This window comes from Aythya ferina, assembly GCF_964211825.1.
Source record: "Aythya ferina genome assembly, chromosome: 9".
Taxonomy (NCBI): Eukaryota; Metazoa; Chordata; class Aves; order Anseriformes; family Anatidae; genus Aythya; species Aythya ferina.
The window spans coordinates 10125701-10148098 of record NC_140305.1 but is presented as its reverse complement, the minus strand read 5'-3'; the positions used below and the strand labels follow the sequence as shown (position 1 = coordinate 10148098).

General features: G+C 46.7%; 1 protein-coding gene across 10 annotated transcripts in view; it reads left to right on the top strand.

Moving 5' to 3' along the window:
- ST6GAL1 (ST6 beta-galactoside alpha-2,6-sialyltransferase 1) overlaps nt 1-20559 on the top strand; it is a 42073-nt gene extending 21514 nt beyond the window's left edge. For 6 of the 10 annotated variants that reach the window (XM_084529815.1, XM_084529818.1, XM_084529824.1 and 3 more), the window contains 6 exons: nt 7048-7176; nt 8193-8874; nt 12003-12100; nt 15496-15597; nt 16663-16837; nt 19044-20559. In XM_084529815.1, the coding sequence (XP_084385941.1) occupies nt 8244-8874; nt 12003-12100; nt 15496-15597; nt 16663-16837; nt 19044-19285 (1248 nt within the window). In that variant the 5' untranslated portion in view covers nt 7048-7176; nt 8193-8243 and the 3' untranslated portion in view covers nt 19286-20559. Of the gene's footprint in view, nt 1-2230; nt 2373-5755; nt 5876-7047; nt 7177-8146; nt 8875-12002; nt 12101-15495; nt 15598-16662; nt 16838-19043 lie in introns of those variants that run through there. The other 4 variants (XM_084529817.1, XM_084529819.1, XM_084529823.1 and 1 more) reach the window with 3 other exon arrangements.
- Nucleotides 20560-22398: the final 1839 nt, after the last annotated feature.

Below are 22398 nucleotides of genomic sequence, written 5' to 3'. Positions count from 1 at the left end.
ACACTATCAGCCTGTAATTTGTTTTTGAAATAGTAGCTGGGGGTCAAAACCAAGGTAGAGCTGTGCTTGCTGCTGTTCACATCTGAAGCCCGGATAGGCCATGAGCTCGCTGCGAGGGGACGTGACTCGTGGATGTGCCTTGGCAAAACACGTTTGCTATCTTCTACTGCAAATATTTTGGCTTCAGAGATCCTGGCTGCTGCTTCAACAGTGAACAATATTCAGGATGTTTTGATATATAGATTCCTACATATCTGTTATGTGGGCTTCTCTCTTACAGCATGACTCTTAACCTGGACATGGGTTTCCCCAGTAGCTTGTGCTTGGTGATAACCACTTGACCAGGGCACTTTCAGCCCTCATGGCCTGCTGATACGTGACTGGAAGAGGTATCAGCTTAGCTTGCTTAACACTGGTTGGGGGGAACAAAAGCAAGCGTTATGGGGTTATGGAAAAACATTTGACTATTGTAATGTGGTTTTCTCCTCTTCTGATTTTGTCAGGGACAGAAGAATTAGTTGTCTGTAATTTTGATCTTCCTCTTTATATTCCATTATTCAGTTTCCTTGCATGGGAAAGAACTACTTTGATTTTGAGAATTAATTGAAACTCTTGTTAAATAATTTCTTTTTACAAATTCTCTGAAAATCGCATGTTCTGATGGGCTGTAATGGGTGTCCATTCTAGTATTGTTTGCTGTGGTCGTGGTGTGCCTTTTGTTCTCAGCGCCTGATACTTCTTGAGGAATGCTCTTGCCACCTTTATGTCTCTCTTACATTATAGAATTATGGGTTTTGTAGTGATAAAAAATGATTTATTTTAAACATTGCGAGAAATCTTTTGCTTGCCATGCAGGGACTTTTGATAAGTGCTTTCTGAAACCAGTGGCTTCAGAATTGCCATTTCAGTTCTGTGCTCCGGTGAGGTTGGTGTGATGGAGCGCTGTGGTGGGTGCCAGCTCTGTGTATGAAAAGAAGAACCAAAGCTGAGTATTGCTGCTGGGCCAAACAGCAGGCAGTGGATGTGCAGTTGTGCAAGTTGATTCCAATCTCTTAGTTGGCATTGAACTAGGTTCTTTTCTGAGCAAGTTCTAAAGAGTGATTGCATTGTCCTTGAAGAGATGGAAAGATATCATGCCCACCTGGAAAAGGCTGGCGTCACAGAAGTATTATCCTGAGGGGCTCTGGCTGACACAAAATGTGTTTGTTGTCCTGGGGCCATGGAATACCGGTTAGGTGTCTTGGTGTGCGAAGATATTTGCAGAGGCATTAAGTGTTGACCTGCCACATGCTGCTAATTTAAAATAAAGAATTGCTGCCCTCTCATTTTGAAAGATAAACACCCTGGAGAAACACATTACTGGAGAAGAGAGGAGAAAATGAGGAAGTAATTTGTTTGATCTGAAGTCATAATATAAAGTAAATAGTCCTAAATGAGTGCTCACACCCTAGCTTTTATAGCTCAGGAATTTTTACTGTTGGCTTCAGTGTGGCAATTGTTATGATAAAGCTTAAATAAATAAATAAAATAATTTAATTAGAATAAATTTAATTAATTAAAAATAATTTTAGATGATGAAAACCTCACTAGTAAAGTCATGATACTAGTGGGGCACAGGTATGAGACAAGCACTGCTTTTGGGAATCAGTACTGTACATGCATGGTATAATGTGTTTTCTGTTTTGTTCTTCAGTTTGAACATGAAACAGGCAATTTTAGAAATTGAAAAGCTTGTTACCAGCAATGTTCTCCAGATCTCTTACTACAGAGTGAGGCTTTTCTGCAGGAGAAGTCTTAAAGGGCAGTGCTGCTTGCAATAAACTCTCATGGGAATGTGCCCATCATGAGATGACTTCTGTTTTACACTGACCTCTAAAAACTTCCCCCCCTCCACCCCCCCCGGAGCAAGTATTGCCAGTGCTTCCAGGTCCTTGGAAGTGATTCCCCATCAGGAGAGCAGGGGAGCTCTGGCAGTATGCCCCCCCATCTGAGCAGGACATGCTGCCAGAGCCTCCTGGGCTGATAATAACCCTGTGGCTGAGCCATTTTGAGTATTATTCTCCTATACACAGCAGGCGCTTGTCAGCTGAAGATCCTCCCTCTGCACGTGCTGAGGTCTCAGAAGGGGCAAGGGGTCAGGACTGTCCCTGGTACTGTCACTAGCCATTATGTTGGCGTAGCCGTACTGTACAGCTGTGCTAACTCCTTCCTTCCTCTCTTGGTACTTCAGGACTGAAGATAGCCCCTGTACACACATGCTCTGGAAGCGTGATAGCAGCAGGGCTCCCATCTCTGGAAGCTGCACCCCAGTGCTGCGGGGCACACCGCTCCTGTTATGAGGAAAAAAAAAAACAGCAAGGAACTGCTGAGAAGTAAGTCTTCTCTGTTCGTCGAATTGAAATCCATGCAGCTGGATTAACAGGCCAGGCTACACAGAGTGTTAGAGAGTTTCTGAAACCCAGCTCTGCAGGGGCAGACCTTTAGCTTTAACTTTAGCTTTAATAAACGTGTTATCGGCTCTCACCCTGATGTACTGAGTCTGTGAAAAGTACAGTTTCTTCCACTGCAAAATGGCACAGTCATAGTTTGTTTACAGCTATAAAGATTCTTGATAATTCTTCCTTTTTTTTTTTTTTTTTTTTTTAATTCCCCAGGACAGTAATAGGATTTTTTTTTCCCTCTGTTTCCCTGGGAATATCACTTTAATTTGAATGGAGGGATTCGTGCCCTGCAGCTCTGAGTCTTCCCCCTTCAGGTATCCTCTTCTTTTTACACACTTCGATGTGAGCTCATGCTGCTGGGCACTGTTCCTTCACAGGCTCCTTGCAGAGGCTGCTGGTGGAGGGAAGGCACAGCACTGAGAATTTACAGAAAATGAACACAAGCTAAAAGGTGTAGTTGCAGTGTAAAATATTCTTGTGGGGGGCAAGAAAACACTCAAAAATCATCTAGCAAGATCTGGGAAGTAAAGCTTTACTGCCTTGTATTCAGTCATGGTAGAGTTGTGGGTACAGATGGAAATAAGCCACGCATAAGTGAAGGAAATCTGGAAAGAAATTTAAATGTTGTATATCCAAAAAAGACTGAGGAACAACTTGCTAAAGTATAAGGTTTTTGCAGGTACATCAGAGGCAAGAAAACTACTGGCAAATGATACTGGTATATAAATGGAGGTAGCAAAGAGAAGCATGGTAGGGCAGGTGATGTTCCCTGCTTGTCCCATCCCCAGAGGCCACACCTCTGGAGCTGTCTTTTAAATTGAAGGTGTTATTGACATGGCTGCTGAATACTTTGAAACAACTTGTCTGCACGAGCAGTTCTAAGGGGCTGAAATGTGGAAATCCTGAGTTGCAGCAGCCTGTTCACTGGGTCCCTGACCCGGAAAAATGGGAGGTAACAAACAGGATGAGACATTTCAAAGGGACTGTGGTGAGATCCATTGTTTCAGACCAGTAAACAAATTAAAAAAAAAAAAAAATAACGACAGTTGGCAGCTCTAGTATATGTAAGAATATGTAATGGAGAAGTCTCATCCTCGGTTTGCAGAAGAGGACGTTTCAAATCTATTTGCCTCTTTCCTCTTTTTTCATTTTAAGTTTGCAAGCCTGTAGAGAGGGAAGGGAACTTGAGTTTTCAAGTTTCTGATGAGATTGCTCACCAAGAGCCTCAGAAAAAAACCTAAGCTGTCAAGGGATAAGAAAGTTCCTGTCCTGGATTAGTAACTGCTTGGTTGGTAGGAAGCCAAGCGGTCAGATTTCACAGCACCACAGGACTCCTGCAAGGATTCACTCCCAGATCTCTGCAGTTCAGCAGCAATAAATGATCTGAAGAGGAGAGGAACAGCAAGGTTGTAAGCACGGCTTGCTTTGTCCACAGGGGACTGCTAAGACTAGAGGAAAAACCGGGAAGCTGCAGAGCGAGCTGGAGATCCCAGGTGACAGGGCAAGGGATGTTTGTGGTAGCAGAGGTGCAATAGAGCTCCTTGGGTTTATTCTGTTCCTGACCTCTGTGTGATGGGGGCAGCTCTCTGAGTTATGCTTGCAACACACCGTGAACTTCTCGCAGACAGCGCAGAGCTTGGGGCTTAGAGACCAGCCATAAAGGAAATAGAAGCAGAGGAAGTTGTGGAAGGAGAGCAAAGCAGCCTGGCTGTGGGGCCACACGGCCTGAGCTGAGCGTGCCAGTGCCCTGGGCCTGTGCCCAAGGACATTGGTGACATGCAGGGGGTGCTGAGGGAGTCGGCTGGGATGGCCAGAGGTGTGGAGAGGCAGTGCAAGGGGAGAGTGAGTCAAGCAGGGTGCAGCTTGGAAGAACACCAAGCAGAAAAAGGAGGGAGTTGAGAGGCACGCAGCCATGGGTGAAGGCAGGAGGGGTGCTGGGGAGCAGTTGGGTTGGCTGCTCTGAGCCGGAGAGAGGAGGGGATGTCCCTGCACAGAGCAGCACTGCAGGCTGCATCACCCCCAGCTGTTCTGCACGCGGGAGGGGGCTCAAGATCAGGCAAACAAATCTGTGTAGGGTGGGCGTTAGTATGGCCGATGATACAGCTGCAACCCTAAACATTTCTGGAAGCTGGGTGTATATCTGGGAGAGAAGCATATTCACATGTTTGCCCATAGTTGCATGGTTTCCATATATATCTGCTTCTGGTCGCTGTAAAAAACAGGTGAGAGCTTGCCAGGCTTTTTGTCTTAACACAGCGAAGCCACCATCATAAGCACTTCTAGGGCAGATCTGCTGTAGGTCGTGGAAGTGTGGATTGCCAGCTGTTCTTTGCCCGACTAAGGCAGCTGTTCTTTCCTACCACGCGGCAGACAAAACCACCGTGACCTCGGCTGGTGGGCTGCATCAGGACGCGAGCCTCCAGGCTGAGAGAACGCAGGAGGCAGCGTTCTGACACTTCATGTGTTAAGACCTGAGTTCAGTAAGGTACTTGAACATAAAAGTTAAATAAAGGAGTGCAGGTTATGATGTAATTCCCTGCCTGCCTTGACGATGCAGCATTGCTTATTTGCTCTCTGCAGAGGGCTAAAATTTAGCCCTCAAGAGCTGGCTGCGTGGAGCTCGCCTGTCCGCTGATAGCGGAGCTGATGCAGAGCCAGACTGTCACCTCCAACGAAGCACACTTGTGCAAAGCACACTGACACAGAAGTGCTCACAAATTACTTACCTGCAGGTCTTGGAGGAGAGCACCACTCGGGTACTATCCCAGCCTGCCCAGAAAATAAGTTGTCTTCCCTCTTGGCAAAAAAGACTCTGCCAGCTTACAAATCAAAGCAGAGTAACTGTTTCCATTGCACTTATCGAGGTGGGGTTGCACCCTATGAAGTGCTGAACTGAGTTTTCCACGTTCCTTTGTGTGGCCTGGGAAGAAGAGGTGCTGTGACTTGTTCAGCATCTCCTGCTGCAGGGCATCAGGAGAGGCATCCCAGCAGGAACTTGCACTGAGCTTGGACTTCCCATAAGATCACTTGTCGAGATGAACTTGCTGCTCCTCTGGGTGATCCTAGCCATGGGAAACAAAAGCTGACAGTACTGAAACATGCCTGCTGTGGCTGCGATCTGGAAGCCTGAAGTTTCGTGGAAGTCAGCCCCTCGTCATGTGTAAAGACGTAGAACAGAGTCAGGGTGGGGGGCTGTGTGACGTGTGTTCAGAGGGAGGCGTCTTGGAGCTTCGCGCTGAACTGAGACAAGACGGCTCTATTTTGGTGTTTCTGTTTCTCTATATATAGATTTTGAAAGCACTGCTGTCTACATTAGGGCTGCTCGCAGAGCCCGGGGCAGGCTGGAGGCTGACTCAGCGGTGCAGTGGCTCATGCAGCACCCTGCCTCTGCCGCGCTGCCAGCCCCTGCCCGCACCCGCTCCGAAGCGCTGCAGGTCAGTGCAGAGCAGCAAAGAGGGGGCGAAGCATCCTGCAGTGACCACGACAGAAAAGGAGCTGCGAGCAGCATGGGGAACCTTTTATAAGCCGCTTGTAAGAGAGGCTGCAGTGAGGTTTCTTATCTCCTCCCTGCACACACGCTCCTTCCCTATTTGCTGGAGCTCTGCCTCCAAAATGCTGCCGACCAAAAAGACCTCAGCGTGCCTTTCTAGCGCTTGCTTCTCAGGCAAATGAAAAACCATGTGGTCTGTCAAGGCAGAGGAAATTATAGCAATGAAAACTAGAATTACTTGTGCTTCTTGATTTATTTACCTGTTTGTTTATTTGTTTCATGGTTTACGAAGTGGGGGTAGAAGAATGCCTTTTAATTGTGGGCTGCACTGTGACAAGTCAGGATGATTAATAGACTTAAAAGTAGTCAGCACTGGGATACGTGACTAATTTAGGACCTAATCCTATGAACTGGAGCATTTGTAATTTAGCTTACAGGGTATTCTACTGACTCAGTGTTCCTGCAGAAGCAATTTACTTCTTGAAATGCATCACACTGTGTGAAATCTTCTCTTGCTGTGTTTCCTCAGTGGAGTGAAGCTGTGAAGTCTAAAATACATTCTTCTGGACAGTGCTCTGTGAGGACCTGTGGATAAAGTATTATGCAGTAAAGTAATCTTTCACACTACTTGCTCTTACTTGCTTTGAAAAAGCAGGGAGTCTTCTATGCCATTGCTTTTGAGGAGTGCACGAATCACAGCAGGCAGCAAGATATTTCCCCAGGAAAAGTTACCTTTTTCTTTTTTTTTATTTTAATATTATTTCTTTGTCCCTGTGCAATGTTCATTGCGTATCCACACCTGGAAGCAGCATCCATCGAGAAGGCTGTCAGTCTGGTGGGAGCAGATAGCCTATGAGCAGGCTCCCACTTTGGCTGAGGCTAGATTTCCGACTAATAGGGAAGATGAGTGGTGAGCAAAGTTTGAACCACTCATTCTGAGTGGGTGTTTAAGCTTTTAAAAAGCCAGTGTGTTAGTAATATTTTCTCCGCTGAGCATTCCATGCTTGGGTAACAGTTTTTATGGGACTGCTGTGCTTAGCTGAGGAATTTGTGTTGATCTCCAGAGCCATGAGGTTCTTCCATAATAGTTTTTTTCTTTTTTTTTCTTTCTTTCAGGTGTTTCTTGAACTCTTCCGTGTGTCACACAACCGTTGTGTTTTGGTATATCCTGCTTTGACTCCTGGCCGAAAATCTGCCAACAGCCAACAATGACTTGAGCTGAAGACCTACTGTTTTGTCCAACAGGTAGTATTTGGTAGTTGGTGGCTTCTAATAAGTCACAGCTTAGCATGGCTTGCTTTCAGCAACTTGTCCAAGGAGGGAGTTGGCACTAGTGCCTTGACTTGAGGCATGGTCTGCATGCATGCCTGCCTCCCTGGGCGTGCCGGGAGGCAGTTTGTGTGAAATGGTTTCACTGGAAAATGTGGCTTTGTAGAAGAGGCATGAAGGCAGAAACACAAGAAGGCAGAAACGCCCGAAGGCCATCTGACATGTTTTCTGTTGGCAGTGTTTTTCCATGCCAGAAATTTTCTGTTGGACGTGTGTAACTCTCAAGGTGTTTGTGCCTCAGCACGGTTCCTACACTGGCCCTTTGTGCTACCTGGGCTAAGTTCTCCTGCCACTGATGTGCCCCCTTTTATTACATAGGATGGGAGCTGGAGGTGGCTGCTTAGATGAGGTAACACATAAGAGGACAGGTAGTGCTGTATAACAGGGTTTGGCTTTATTTTCCGTAGGGCTGACATAGATAGAATAATGTCTATCAGAGGACATTTATAAACCCAAACGTGCTGTGGATTAATTGGTTCCCTGCAGCTGTTTAGTGAGGTCTCGCACTGAGAGTACACTCAGCCCACTGCAGATTTGCAGAAGTTTTCTATGTAGTCACCAGATGTGTCAGTGTTGGGCTGGTGAAACTGCTGGTGTTAGTGAACTCGCAGGTTTTTTCCACTGTGATGTGTCTCCTTATATATGTTTTGTTAGTGTTCGGGCCTGTGGTCAAGTGGAAGCTCAGTTTTGGAAATGCTCCTGGTGGGATTTGGATATTGACTGACTGGGATGGGAAGGGAAGCCAATGCAAGTCCGTTCATTTGATTTTTGAGGTGGTGGACTTTGAAATGAGAGCTTTACAGAGACTGAAATGTTAAAATTGCCCCTCTGTTCTCTCTCTCCCCTCTTATTGCCTGCACACTTCTGCTTATAACTTTACACATAGGCATGCGTGTGCACGCCCCCTGACCGAGGTGTGTTCCTCTCTCCAGGACCAGCTTCCTGCCCTGTGGTAGTTGTCCCACTTGGATGCAACGTACACTATGGTTCACATCAATGTGTTGAAAAAAGTTATGTGTGGTCTTGTGGTGATACTGATAGCTCTGACAGTTTGCCTTTGGAAAGAGACAAGACGAAGCTACTATGTTCCTTTCAAGACTGAGAACGATGATTCACAGATTCACAGGACTTCAGAAAAGTGGAACCTACTTAAATCACAGGACCTTGTCCATGAAGCAGCTGCCGGAATGGGTCAGATGCCTAAAACTTTGCTCAGTAACGAAAATAAAGTAAAAGGCGGCATCTCTGGAATGGTGGAAAAGTCCAAGAAAGCATCAGACTATATGAAGGTATGGGATAAGGACAGCTCATCACAAAATCTTATACCCAGGCTGCAGAAGGTCAGAAAAAACTACCTGTCCATGAACAAGTACAACGTGACCTACAGTGGGAAGAGGAACGCCGTTAAACTCAGCCCAGAGCAGCTGCTGTGCCAGCTACGGGACAGGGTGAATGTGTCCATGATACGTGGATCAGACAGTCCATTTAACACATCCGAATGGCTGCGATACCTGCCGGAGAAAAGCCTCAATGAAACGGTGGGCCGTCTGGGTCGCTGTGCTGTCGTGTCCTCAGCAGGGTCTCTGAAATCATCTCATTTGGGACCAGAGATAGGTTGGTATTTTTCTACAAGGATAAAGTCATCAATACTGTTCTATAACTTGCATTGAACAGACGGGACCTAGTGGCGTGTTCTTACTCTGCTGTAGTCAAAGGGGTATTTAAAATAAATTGCAATATTTTCCTTACAGTTCTGCTATAGTCAGTGAACGTTACAGCATAGGAGAAGATGGGAATGATGATGAGAGATGCTTCTCTGAGTGTTTACAGTGCACAGTATAGGCTGCATTACGACGCTAGCTGATGGTGCCTGTGAGCATTAGACCTGGGACAAGCCTTGGCCATATCTGCTGGCATGAGCAACCACTGATGGCAGCAGCCACCTCTCAGTGGTAGAAATAGAAACAATTTTAATACAAAACAGATGCAGTCTCAACTCTGGAATCTTGTGAAGATTTGATTATGGTGTAATACTGCTTCTTCAGAAGGAAAGCAGTAAGTAGAAACATTTCCCCAAATGGATAAGCCACAAGGGGCTGGGTTTTGTTGAGAGGACATGACTTATGTGCAGGCAGTTCCGTTCTGGCTAGGCCTTTTAATTTTCATGATCATGTCAACATCACCAGAGGGCAGAACTACTATGGATACCAGGAAGTCTTGGCACCTCAAGTGTTTGTTTCTTGAGGGAGTGTGGGATGTGTTGAGTAATGCCAGTGTGCTCATTTCACACTCAACAGTCAGGAGCTTTTTTATTCAGAAAGACATCTGCGGAGAAGGAAGTAAAAAAAGAAAAAGAAACAACACAAAAGGGGGAAATAAAGACACAGCCCTGATCAATCTGCTCTAGTTGACCTAGTGTTGGGCAGAGAGGCTGGATATAGGCAGTCTTCAGAGGTCCCTTCCAACCTCAGTGACTGATTGTTGCTCGTGGCTTTTGAGGAGTGATGCTGCCTCACTGAGCCACGAGGCAGTGGCTGCGTTTGGGTGGCCTGCCAGATGATGGTCTGTGCTGTGCTGTCTTCTTGATACGTTAGGAAGTAGGAGGCCATGTTTATCTGAAGTTAATACAATAATTCATAAATGCTGAAGCATCAGTCTTATAGCGTGGATTATAAAGAGGTGTGTTTTGATGCTAAAGCTTACAGAAAGCAGCATGCAGGGAAACCAGCTCTCCAGCCTTCAGCTCTGCGTTTTGTGCTCGACAGAAAATTCGCTTGTGCCTGCAGGTCACTCAGCTTTCTTCACTCCTTATTGTTTGAGGCTCAGTTGAGATTCACACTGTGCTAAACTGACTGCAGGAGTTTTAAAGCCTGTGGTTGTCTCTCCTGTAGAGATTGTTTGCAAGCATCAGTGTGTTCATAGGCTATCAGCTGGATCGGGTCCCCTTGGCCTGTACTAAGCTGGAAGTAGCCTTCATCCTTTGAAAGAAGGAGACGGATAGCCCTTTGATGCATTATTGATGAACAACCTAGGGAAAGCCTTCAGAATTGTGGTCCCAAGCTGCTAGGAAGGGGCTGAACAGTCTGAAGTGTGTTAAAATATGCTGAAGGAAGCAATGAAAAAGGCATTGTCAGTGTTAACCAAGGTAGCGTTGCCTCCTGATACAAATCGTGGTTGACAGGTGGTTGATGGAATTGTTTCCACCTAATAAAGAACATTTGAGGCCAGGTAGGTCAATGCCTGGGAAGTCAGACATGGCTTTTTCTTTGAGCACCTCCCTGGGCTTGTTTAGGTTCCTCCTGAAGTTCAGTCCCTGAACGTTTCTACAGAGGTGACCTGATCTCTTGTTTAACACTCTCCTCTGACCCAGCTGGCTTGTTTCCAGTGGTGTCCATGTTAGGCTCCTGCAAGTCAATACAACAGCTCCTTTCTCCCTAACGAGACCCCTCGGGAGCCGAGGGCGTTGCAGCGGCATGTTGTACCTCGGTTGCAGCACTGCGAGCGTGCTGGATGTGGAAAGCAGTGTCACTGTGCCTGCAGTCAGTCTCCTCCTCTGCCCCCGAACTGCGGCACCAGGCTGTTCCAAGTCACCGGGGATGAATTCTGGAGAGGTCACTGTAATGTGCCATTAGCCCTGCTGGTGCCCCAGGCGAGTGTGCCTCCTGCTTCAGTCACAGACCTTTCGCTTAGGTGATCATCTCTGCTAATGGTTCTGCACAGTTTTGGGTGCTCGGAGCCTGCTCTCACTGCAGTCCCTTCAGCTGGGCAGTGTGAGTAGTGAAGGATGCAGGAGTGTGTGTGTAGTTTTCCCTGACACGTGTTGGTGTAGGAGAAGCCATGGTTTGGTTGGAGGAGGGTGCCAAAAAGAAACTAAATCTGACCTACTTAAAATGAGGCATTTTCCTAGATGTTTGGAGGAGCACAGGGGGCTGATCAGGTATCATTCCTTCAGTGACCAGGAAACGCCTGCTCTGTGCAATCACATTAGGACAGCAAATGAGCAGTAGTTGGTGTAGGGAGGTCTGGTGGATGGGAACAGGAGCTCCTGGTAGACGGGCAGCTCTCGCCTTACTGGCTTCTTGGTGCACGCAAAGGTTACGAATTGCCAGGTTGCAGTGGTTGAGTGCCTGCAGCCAGGGCACCGTGCTGCCCCAGGGGGTGATGCCAGCAGAAGAGAATGCAGTGAATCCCAAAGCGTTTAGCAAGCCGGGCCTGTTAAATACACAATGATGGTTTTATTTCTGCAACGTGGGAGGTACCCTGGCCGACTGAAGCCAGCTTCATTTGCCTCTGTGATCATTAGACACATTTTTCAGGCGGGTAAACCTCCAGGCTGCGAGAGAGGACAGTGGCTCACAGTTATTTCCTAAGTCTTTATTTTGCAGCCAGCCACATGGTAAATCAGTTGTGCATCGGTCTGTGTCCCCGTAGTGTTAGAAAGGAAGAAGAGGGGAATGGAGAGACCCTACACTGTCCTGTGCAGTGCAAATACTGCGGCTGCTCTCTGAACCTGTGAGTGAATTGTGCTTTGAAAAAGGGGATTTCTAAAAGTGCATTGATCGTGGAGCTAGGCTAGCACTTCTTTCACAGCATCTGGGCTGGTACTTGTAGTAGTTACAGGGAAACTCTCCAGCAACTAGCCAAATTGCATGAGAAGTGTGGGTGAACAACCTACTGCGCATCTCCCCTGTAGCTGCAGGAGCAGCTGCTGGCTCACTGGCTTCACTCTGTTTTCCTTTCAGACAGCCATGATGCCGTCTTGCGGTTTAATGGGGCTCCTGTCAAAGGATTTCAAGAAGATGTGGGGCAAAAGACAACGATTCGTCTCGTTAACTCCCAGGTGGGTCTGATGAACGTGCCCAGATGGACCGAGAGTGCCACGACTGTGTGCTTCTCTGCTTGGGAGCTGCATGGCAGGGAGCGGCTTTCCTTCTAACAGGGAATGCTGGCAAGTCCTCTCCGCATTGCTCAGATACCTTCTGAGGTTACTGCAGTTAAATTACCAGGTGCTAGCAAATGCCTGCTTGCATTCTACTGTAAGACCAAGGTAATTTGGTTTTCAGCTTGGCTCTTCCAAAGCCCAGCTGCACCCTTGCTGTTGGGAAGTGGGAATGTGAGGCACAAGTGTCACTGTAGCTAAGAAAAGACCAACCTGCATGAAGCCACAGTCGTGCATGCCCCAGAGATGGGTATGAAGAACAAGGGGAGTCTGTATGGTTTAAAACAAAACAACAACAACAACAACAACAAAAACTTTTCTGCCCAGAGATAATGCAATTAATGCATTAGTGATGTTGTTAAATGGCTGAAGATACATGGCAAAGGACATACCTTTAAAGCTGTAGCTGCACACAGCCTGGTGTGAGCTGGGGTCCCAGGACATGGTAGAGCACAACAGAATGTGCCTTGTAATGCAGGGCATCCCTGATGGAGTGCAGTTCTCCGTGATGCTTTGAGAGCTGTTCAGTATGAGGCTGTCTCTGCAAATCTTTCTTTGGACTTCAGAAGACTTTGAAGCAGATGCCCAGTGTTTAAGAGCCATGTTTAGTGATGCAGCAGGGTATGTAAGCCCCCTGTTGAGGAGCAGAGCGAGACCCATAACAGAGGCTGTTGTTGCTCTGGATGCCCTTAGGAGTGTTTGCACTGTGCTTCCATGGAACTGCTGCACCTAATGTTTGTCCACTTCTTTTGGGGAGAAATTTTCAAGAGTAGGCGTGCAGAGAGAAGAGGAAATCACAGTGTGCTGGTGAGAGAAATAAACACACAATTGTGCCCAGAGACCTGGTGCAGCATAGCAGTGTGGTGGGGGCACTGCCTGACCCAGGAGCGGGGACAGAGGTGATGGGGACCTGAGGGGCTGAGCGGGGCAGAGGGGAGAGGCTGGCACTTGGCGCTCCAGGACCAAAGAGGCATCTTGCTGCTCTCGTCCCAGCGCTCAGCTCTGCAGCCAGCCAATGGTGCCCTGGTTCATTTTAGGTGTCTTCAAATATATTCTTGCTTCTTGCGCAAATGCTGGGTCACCGTCTGCCCGGGTGGCTGTGCTCTGTCCTGCTGCTTGCTGCCTCTCGGTTCCCCTGTGCTAAAACAGGTCTCAGACGTGGGGCATGTCCTTGCTCAGCCAGTCTTTTTTTTAGCAGACACATCTGGCTGCTGACATCCTTCCTCAACTCTGTGTGACCTCTGGGTGTTTTATCGTTTCCTTTGGGTGTATGTTTTACAATATCAGATAGCGTTATTGGTTAAGAAGACTCTTTCTGGAGAATGTGACCATTGCCTCATGGTGATAAGAAGTCATTAATCAGTGAAAACCTGTGCATGACCTGGGTGATCCCAGGCTTAGCTGCACAGGGAGGAGGGCGGCAGCCTGCCTGTAGAGGTGTGTAATATATAGGTGTAGCCACATCATTACACTCCATGGAGATGTGCCTGCAGCCATGGTTGGCATTTTTCACCTGCCACCATTCCCTCTAAACGGAGATACCAGCTTAGAAAACTTCAATTACGGGGCAAGCAAAACTGTTGCAATTTCTGGAGGCTGAAGTTACCTCGAAGTGTACTGTGGGTCTAGCTGCTGCCCAGGGCAAAAGATGCAAGTCCCTCCGTGGGAGGCATCTCCCTTCGGGAGTTTCTAAGGTTGTTTAATAACTGTGTTAATATATTTTCTACAGTAACCAAAATCAAATTGATTGGGGAACAGTACCCTCTCGGTAGTTTGCTCACTAGTCTCTAAGACATATCAGGGGCTGGGTGGTTTTAAAAGCAGGGTCGGGTATCTTGTACTGAACATCTGTTAAAAAGGGGAAGATTAATGGATTGATGTCTGGTGGGGGAGAAATTTGGGATCTTCAGATCTGGGGATAGGCTTGTAGGTCAACAAGCTTCGTGGATGTTCTAAATAAAGAAGTCCTTTAATATTACCTTGCTTATTTTCTCAGACGTTCGCTGTTTCATCAGTACTGCTTCCTTTAATGGCATGTTTTCCTGCAGTCTTATGCAAAGCATCAATTTGTGCTGGGAAAGGACTTGCATCTTACAAAAATAAGGGCTGAGGACGCTGGGGGGGGGAATGCCAATGTCATTATGTAGGACACGATTCCTTTCTGCAGAGATGGCCAGGGAGCAGAGCACCTCGCTCCTCCCAGCCCTTGTTTACAGCTCGTGGCTGGCTTCTCATTGCAAGGGAGAGCACTGCCTTGGCTGCGTTTGCTGTCATTGGCACTAACGAGTCTGCAGGGAGGAGAAGGAAGGAGATAGCACATCAGTGAAATGAAGTAAGGTGGTGATGGGAAAGAGGGAGCATGCTTAGATTGTGGGGCAGTGGCTGCAATAGCTGGAGGGAAGGAGCTTGTTTTTGATATGGTCGATTGTACCAGGAAGACAGGTGCTGTATTAACAAGTTACTTGCTAAACAAGCTGGCTAAATAACAAATCTAGCTAGGAAATAAATAGATAGAACCACTGAAATGAAAATGAACCACCCAGGTGCCTTGCCCTGTTTCTGCCCTGCGTGGGGCTGCATCCCACCCTTGCTAGGAGGAAGGGCAGCAGGCGCCTGCTGCCGCACTCCCCCTGCCAACCCTGCTGCTGCCAGGGCGCCCGCAGCCCTGCGCTGCGGTGTCAAGGCGTGCTGCTGCCCAGTGACCCAGATCCTGCTGCTGCTGCAAGGAAAGGAGGCCGTGCAGCACACGTGGTCGAGGACAAAGCCTAATCCACCAGAGCTGAGACCAGATGGAAGGCAGCCCTTGTTGCTTTTCGAGTAACAGACGGGCTGGCCGCAGCATCCACATGTGCTGGTTAATGGGGATGGTCAGGGAAACGCTCTGCTGCTGGAGGCAGCCTGGATGCTTAAGGATAAATTGAGTAGACCTTAACAAGATCCTTGGAGAACATGGAGACAGATAGGAGCTGATTTTTATGACATAGCTTCTCTGGGATGTAAAGATCTGCGGATGTGTGTTATGCTTGCATGTAGGGAGGGCAGCAGGTCAGCCCCTGTCCTCAGACACCGCTTGCTTTTTGCTGCAAACCTGTGCTAGCGCTGGCTGTCGGGGGCTGTGCTGGTCGTGTCTGAGCTGTCAAGGGAGATGTGTCCTCACCTCCGTCCCGTGGGGCTCGCTCAGTAACTGGTGGTGGGGTGGCTGTGGCTCTGCTCGAGGAAGCCTCACTGCTTAGCCACCTGCAGATGCTGGCAGCGGTCTGTTTGTCACCGTGGTGTGTTTGTTGTTGTCGTTCAAGCTTGTCACCGTCGAGCAGCAGCAGTTCCTGAGGGATGCGCTGTATAACACTGGGATCTTAATTATCTGGGATCCAGCACCATATCATGCAGAAATTCATGAGGTAAGGCTGAGTTTTCTCTAAATAAAATCAGATGCAAATCTGTTGAAGTGCAACTGTTAACTCGCTTCCCCCTAATGTGGGCAACCACTCATTTTAAGGCCATTCTTGTTCCCCCCCTTCATTGTCATGGCTGTATCCATACCTACGAGAGCATCCCATGCAGCTCTGGTCTGAGGGGAGCATGTGCCTGTTCCTGGTCCCTGTGCAGGGCTTCAGGCTGGGTGTAACAGGTCACTACATTGACTTTCTCATGGGCTGGTGCCAGCAGCAGGAGCCCACCAGTGGCTACAGCTGTTGCAGCCCCCCTGTGGAGGGATGATCTCTCTCTGTTGGCTGCTGTAAGGTTTGCTGCTGAGAGATGCTTGGGTATTTAGAGGCACCAGTCAGACATAAGAGGTACTTGATGCAGTATGATTGGATTTGAAAACCCTCTGAAGATCTTAGCAAATGTCACCTCTCTGTGTTAGCTAGATTTTCAGTTGTGGGTGTTGCAATCCCTTTAGCATTCGCTTTGCTTTTTGAGCACAAAAGGGGGCTGTTTGATAAGCGATGAGCTGTGGAGGCTCCAGGTGAAGCAGATAGGAGTGAATAATCCATTTTTTACTTTTGTTTTAAGCCCTGTCTGTAGCTGAGAGTTTTTTTGTCCCTCTTTGCTCTGGACTGCATTTCTTATTTTCTCACCAATGTTTATTTTTTTGCCTAGCCCCACCTCTCGAGGAGATGTAAGGGTGTATGTACAGCCTGGTTATGAGTCAGTGAAAGCAGGATGGGATATTTTTAGCGTAAAAAAATCTATCCAAATGACTGTAAGAAAGCAGAGTATTCCTAAATATTTTTATTGAAAGTGGAAGTATCAAGATGCAAATCGGTTCATACTGTTTGAGACAGCTGTGCTGAGGACACTTGCCTGCAGCATGGGGTGCTTTGTACTCCAGTGTGGAGAGGGGCAGGGGGTCTGTATCGCTTCAGGCAGATTTCTCAACCTCATCAGCTACTGGGGTTTTCCATCCGTTATGTGAAAGAGTGTGCTAGTAATAAATCTGACTTCTTGCTTCTGTTTTCCAGTGGTACAGAAAACCAGACTACAAGTTTTTTGAAACCTACAAGTTGTATCGTGTTAGACATCCAGAGCAGCCCTTCTATATCCTGAATCCAAAAATGCAGTGGCAACTCTGGGATATTATTCAGGAGAATTCTCTGGAGCATATTCAGCCTAACCCCCCATCTTCGGGAACGCTTGGTGAGATAACTGGCTTCTAAACTTCATGTTCAGTTTGCAGAAACTCTTCAGCATACCCTTTTCAAAGACAGTTCTGGATTTATGTTGTTCAAAGGCTTATCAGGCTCAAAGGCCTGATTGTTTTATGCCAGAATTTAAGCATCCTATCTTGAAAGTATCAGCTTGGTTGTGTTAAAATAAACAGTTTGCAGCACACTTCTGGAACAGCAGCTCTAAGCATGGCCTGGTTCCATGTGGAAACAGGAGAGTAGATAGCAACATTGAGATGTTCTCTAAGATTTCTAGCTCCTAAAGTCAAAGCAGTGCAACTGCACGGCGGGCTGAGAGGAAGGATGTGGCTCATGCAGGCTCAGATCTTGTCAAAGTAATGTATTTATCTAGATGAAGCCTAAGTGGTTACCTATTTTATTTGTGGAAAAAAAAATAATATATATATATATAGCTAAAGGCTTAATGGGGTCCTGGGGATGGTCAGGCTGAATTGTTGCCCTGAAAAGGTCAGTGATGCTTCCCCCTTATCCAGCATGCTAAGGTCTTGTTTGTTAGCATGCTAAATCTAGCCTTCCATTGAAGAGGCTCGCTTTACATTCTGCTGTTGCAAAGCTTTTCCTTCTTATCAGAGAGCAAATCTCACAACCATTTGAATAAAAAGAAGTGAACTTCTCAGGATCCCACAGCTATGTTGAAGTCACAGCACAGAAGCGTGGTCTTGTTCCCCACGTGGACATCAACTTGCTGCACTTCAGCCACTCCTGCCTCTACTCCTGTCTTTGCTGAGGAGCAGGCACGCTTGAAATCCATGTAAACACGAGTCACTCTTATTTCTGCCAGTTAAAGCCTATTTTTCTTCTACAACCTTGCCCTTGTCCTGTACCTATTACATCATTATCGGGATATGCGCAAAACAGTTGCGTAAGAATACAGTCAGTGGCTTCAGGGGCAAAAACATTTTAACGTTAGGTGCTGTCCCACTTCAGACAGCAAATTCCTCTGTGGCTTAGCTGTGGCCAGGTTGTCTGCTTGGTAAAACAAGTAACTTCACCGGGCACAGGGGAGCACAGACATGCTCCAGTTTGCAGTTCCAGGTTTCTTGGAAGGGTCAGAGTAACTGAAAATTGTCATTTGGAAAGGTGGATGAAAATATTTCTAAAATGTAACTTAATAAGTGCTTTCACAGATGGGTTCTCGTAATGTCTTGTAAACTCCTTGTTCCTCTCATCATTGCTCCCAATGTCTCAAGTCTCAGCTACTGCATGGCTTTCATGTGCTAGTACACATCGCTGCTATTTCCCTAGTATACTTGTGCTATTTCTTGCACTTCTTCAGCTCAGAAAAGTAGCCAGTCACAGGATGGCTGAGGTTGGAAGGGACCTCCAGAGATCACCTAGTCCAACCCCCCTGCTCAAGCAGGGTCACCCAGAGCGTGTTACACAGGATGGCATCCAGGCAGGGTTTGAATATCTCCAAAGAGGGAGACTCCACAACCTCTCTGGGCAGCCCGTTCCACTGCTCTGTCCCTGAACCGTAAAGAAGTTCTTCCTTATACGGTGATGAGAGCTCCTATGGTTCAGTTTATATCCCTTATCCTATCATTGGTAAATATGGCTTATATGGTCTCGGGTAAATATGGCTTATTTCAGCCAGATCATGTCTGCGCCTAGCACTGGCATCAGTGGGCTCAAGTCATTCGTGTGTCTGTCAGAAGACACAGGAGGGCAGCACTGCTCTGTTCCGAGGAAGCATTGTGAGCCTGTTCCATGCCTGTGCATTTATACCAGGAGCCATCTCCAAGCAGGGTCACTTCTGCCTCTTTTTAACGCAGAGAATCCAGATGGGAGAAGGTGAAGGAATTCTCTCTGCTTACCCAAGCAGGTTTGAGATGGGCTGTTTGGTTCAGCTGAGCAAAGCACACAGCTGGCAGACACCCACGGTTCCGTGAATATCTTGGTAAATGGCAGCACTCTTAAAAAAAATGTCCTTGTGGCATGACTGTCATCCTAATAAGCAGTCTGCTCTAATCAGGTCCATCGGATGGGGCAGAAAACAGCTCCGTCTGGCTAGATTTTTCTCCCTCTCACCTGAACCCCCGAGAAAGGAAACCTTTCCCATTGGAGTGGGATCCTTCATGCCTGGCCATCAGTCTCACCAAAGCGGTTTGTGAGTTTTCTGCTTTGAAACGGGGACGTTTGTTTCTTTCCCTCCGCAGGCATTCTGATCATGATGACGCTGTGTGACGAAGTGGACGTGTATGAATTTCTCCCTTCCAAGCGGCAGACTGACATTTGCCACTACTACCAGAAGTTTCACGACCGTGCCTGTACCATGGGAGCTTACCACCCTCTCTTGTTTGAGAAAAACTTGGTGAAGCATATAAACCGGGGCACAGACGAGGACATTTATACGCATGGGAAAGTTACTTTGCCTGGCTTCCGAAACGTGCATTGCTAGCAAATCAATTTTTAGTGCGTTTAGAACTTTATCCTGACTGTTAAAGCACTTTTTAAATCTGGGTTGTGAGATTTGTTAAGTCTAAGCACTGGTGTGTTTTGACAGCTCTTCCATGTTGCAATACTTGCTCTTGGGACTTCGTTGCATAACTTTTCCAAACTGTAAGGCAGTGCAATACGTTGTGGTACGTCCACACGGTATCTGCATGAGCCACTGCAATAAATTTACTCCTTGTGGAGCAAGGCTCATGCGGCCGGTGGAGATCCCTGTCTTCATCTCAACTGCTGATGGTGTGTGGGAAACAGAGGAGATGCTTTCTAAGCAGAGATTGCACAAGCCTGGATAAATGCTGATAAAGTTCAGGTTGCTTAAAGGGATTATGACAGCTGGAAACCTGGTCCATTGAGAAAGAAGGAACTTACCATAAAACTCATTCCCATCATCCTAGAGCTCCTGGGAGCAGGGCTGATTTATGGAAACACTGTCAAAGCTGGGTATTGATAAGCTAAAATCTTGGTTCAAAATATTTGATTTTACAAACAGTTAAATAACCATGGCAACTTCCTTTCAAACTGTAAGACTTTTGAAATCATTCAGGTGGCATTTTTGGCAAATCAGGAGGGAGGCGACTCACGATTCAGTGATTTGTGCAAGATATATTTAGACTTTTTAGTTGTTGATTTTTTTTAATAATTTTAAACATATTTTTTAACATTTACTTCTCCAATATAGTTTTGTGCTTGGTACAAAAGAACCCTTATTTGAAAATATTTTGGGGTTGATGTTCAAAGGCACAAATGGGGAAACTCATTGGAAGCTGGTACTTCTTTCCAACTCTGCTGGTCTACCTTTGTAATTATTGGCAAATTATTTTCTGGCATGTTTTCAGTAACAAAAATGCCACATAGCTGCTGGCCAGATGATATCCAGTTCTCTGCAAACTAACCAAGGTAATCTCACAGCGTTTTTGTGATTTCTGAATACATGGGGAGCAGATGCATTGCCTCCATTCTTCATCAACACTGGGGACGGGGAGAGTGTGCTCTGCTTCTCATGCTAAATCCCAGGCAGAGCTGAGGAGGGCACCTTTTCCCTCCTCTTTATGAGACAACTCTCCTGTGGCGTCATGGTGGAAGTAGCAGCTCCACAATCTCTGTACTTCAGTGAGAACACCTTCTGTGTCCTTTTCCATACCAATGTATTTCATGATGTCTGTAGAGAAAGCCTTTTCTTCTGTTTTGAATAAATCCTGTGAAGTCGCTGGCCCATTCTTACCTTGGTGAAATCAGTGTAAGTATTGTTGTTCCTGGGACTTGGGGACTTGGGCCGGTCTTGCAGCAGAGCAGGCAGAGCTGGAATGGGCACTGCTGACATGCTCGTTTCAGGGAGCCCATAGCTCTTGTCCAGCTCTTGGTGAGAGTGCTGCCGTGGAGCCAGTGCTCTGGGGTTGAGAAGAAGCTCTAAGGCTGGCTTTCTGCACGTTGGCCTTTTGGGATGGATTGGATCTGTCACTGCTTGTGCGTTGTATGTCATGAACATTTATTTGTCCATTTGTTTGTTTTATATTATAATCCTTACACTGTTGCCCACAGCCACTAAGGACAAGAATGTAGTGAAGCCCCTGTGCAGTTCTCTCTTGTGAAGGATTCATTTTCTTCCTTTATGTTGAACTGCCAGGGAAAGGAGAGAGCCAGCAGGCTTTTCCCAAAGTGGCTGTCTGCTCTTGCCATCTCAACTTGTAGCATGTAACAGTCCTACCTCTGGCCCTTGGTTTAAGGGACTATCTGTCACAGTGGTTTGCCTTCTTAGTTTGTGTTTAGTTGGGATTCAACCTGCTTCTTCCTTTTTTCTTAGGTGGTTTCATTTGTTATTTCACACAACCTCATTTTCCCTCATCTTCCCTGTTGGGATGACCTTGGGCTGCGTGATAGATGGATGTTCCAGTGCTGTGGAGGAGCAGCTGTGCCTGAACATGGCTCTGCGAAGTCCTTCTGGTGTTCTCGTGGGGGTCTCCTGAACCAGCTTCTTCTCCTGCAAGAGAACAAATGCCACACAGGCTCCCTGGGGTCTTTCAGAGCCCTCAGTTACTTACTGGCAATAGTGTTGCACTCAGCATGAAATTTCAAACATGCTAACAATTTTAGCTAGATCCAACATATAATTCACTTATGCAGTAAACATTTTTTACGGGAATTATGACGGAGCCTAAAATAGGCCAGTGTTAACCCTCTTTTTTTTTTTTTTTGGCTGTATAGATACAAATCTGATATAAATTGCAAGTGATGACGAGTCTGGTATTTAGAAGAGCCAAGTTTACACGAGTGGGCAATAAAAGCTAGGCTGTAACAAAAGCCTTATGCCTCCTACGGTGTCTTTCTAAAGGTTTCCAGACTTTGAACAGCTTACTTCCTACCCATGTGCAAAGCAGGAGGAGAGCAACGCTGGTCTGACAAAACTGCACGTTTTTGTTGCTCTTGTCATTTTGCTTTTACTAAAGAAAAAGGGGAGAAAAATCCCAGAAATTCAGATTCTATGTAGCTGAGTCAACACATACATCATCCTCACCTGCCCCAGATGAGTATAGTGGTTGATTTGCAGCTAGATCTGACAAGGCTTATCTGTTTTATCAAAAAACATGGTTAAAAAAAACACTCCCTGGAAAGAAACACAATCCCCCTCAGCCAAATATTCCTTTTGTTTGCTGTGTGTACACTCAAGTAAAGGTACAGCCACAGCTGAGAAGGGTTATTCTTCTCTCTCGCATAACGTGAAGGTGACTCTTTCCAGCCCTTTTGATGTTTGTTTTCACTTGCAAATTTTACCAATCTAACAGGGAAACATCTTCACTTGTTTCAGGTGATGATACAAGGCACAGCATAGGAAAATCAGATACTGTTTTGGAGCAGATTACATGTACGTGTGCATGGCTATGGAGGTGTTAGATCGTAGCAAACACCAGAAACAGTATGCCACAGAGATGGAAATGCCCTGGTGCATTTGCAGGGCAGATGAACATAGGAAAGAGCCTGTGGATGGCTGTGTAAATGTTAACTGGTGTCCTGAGAAGGGAACTGCCCCCAGCCCCATGGGTAGCATGCTGACACCTGGAGCTA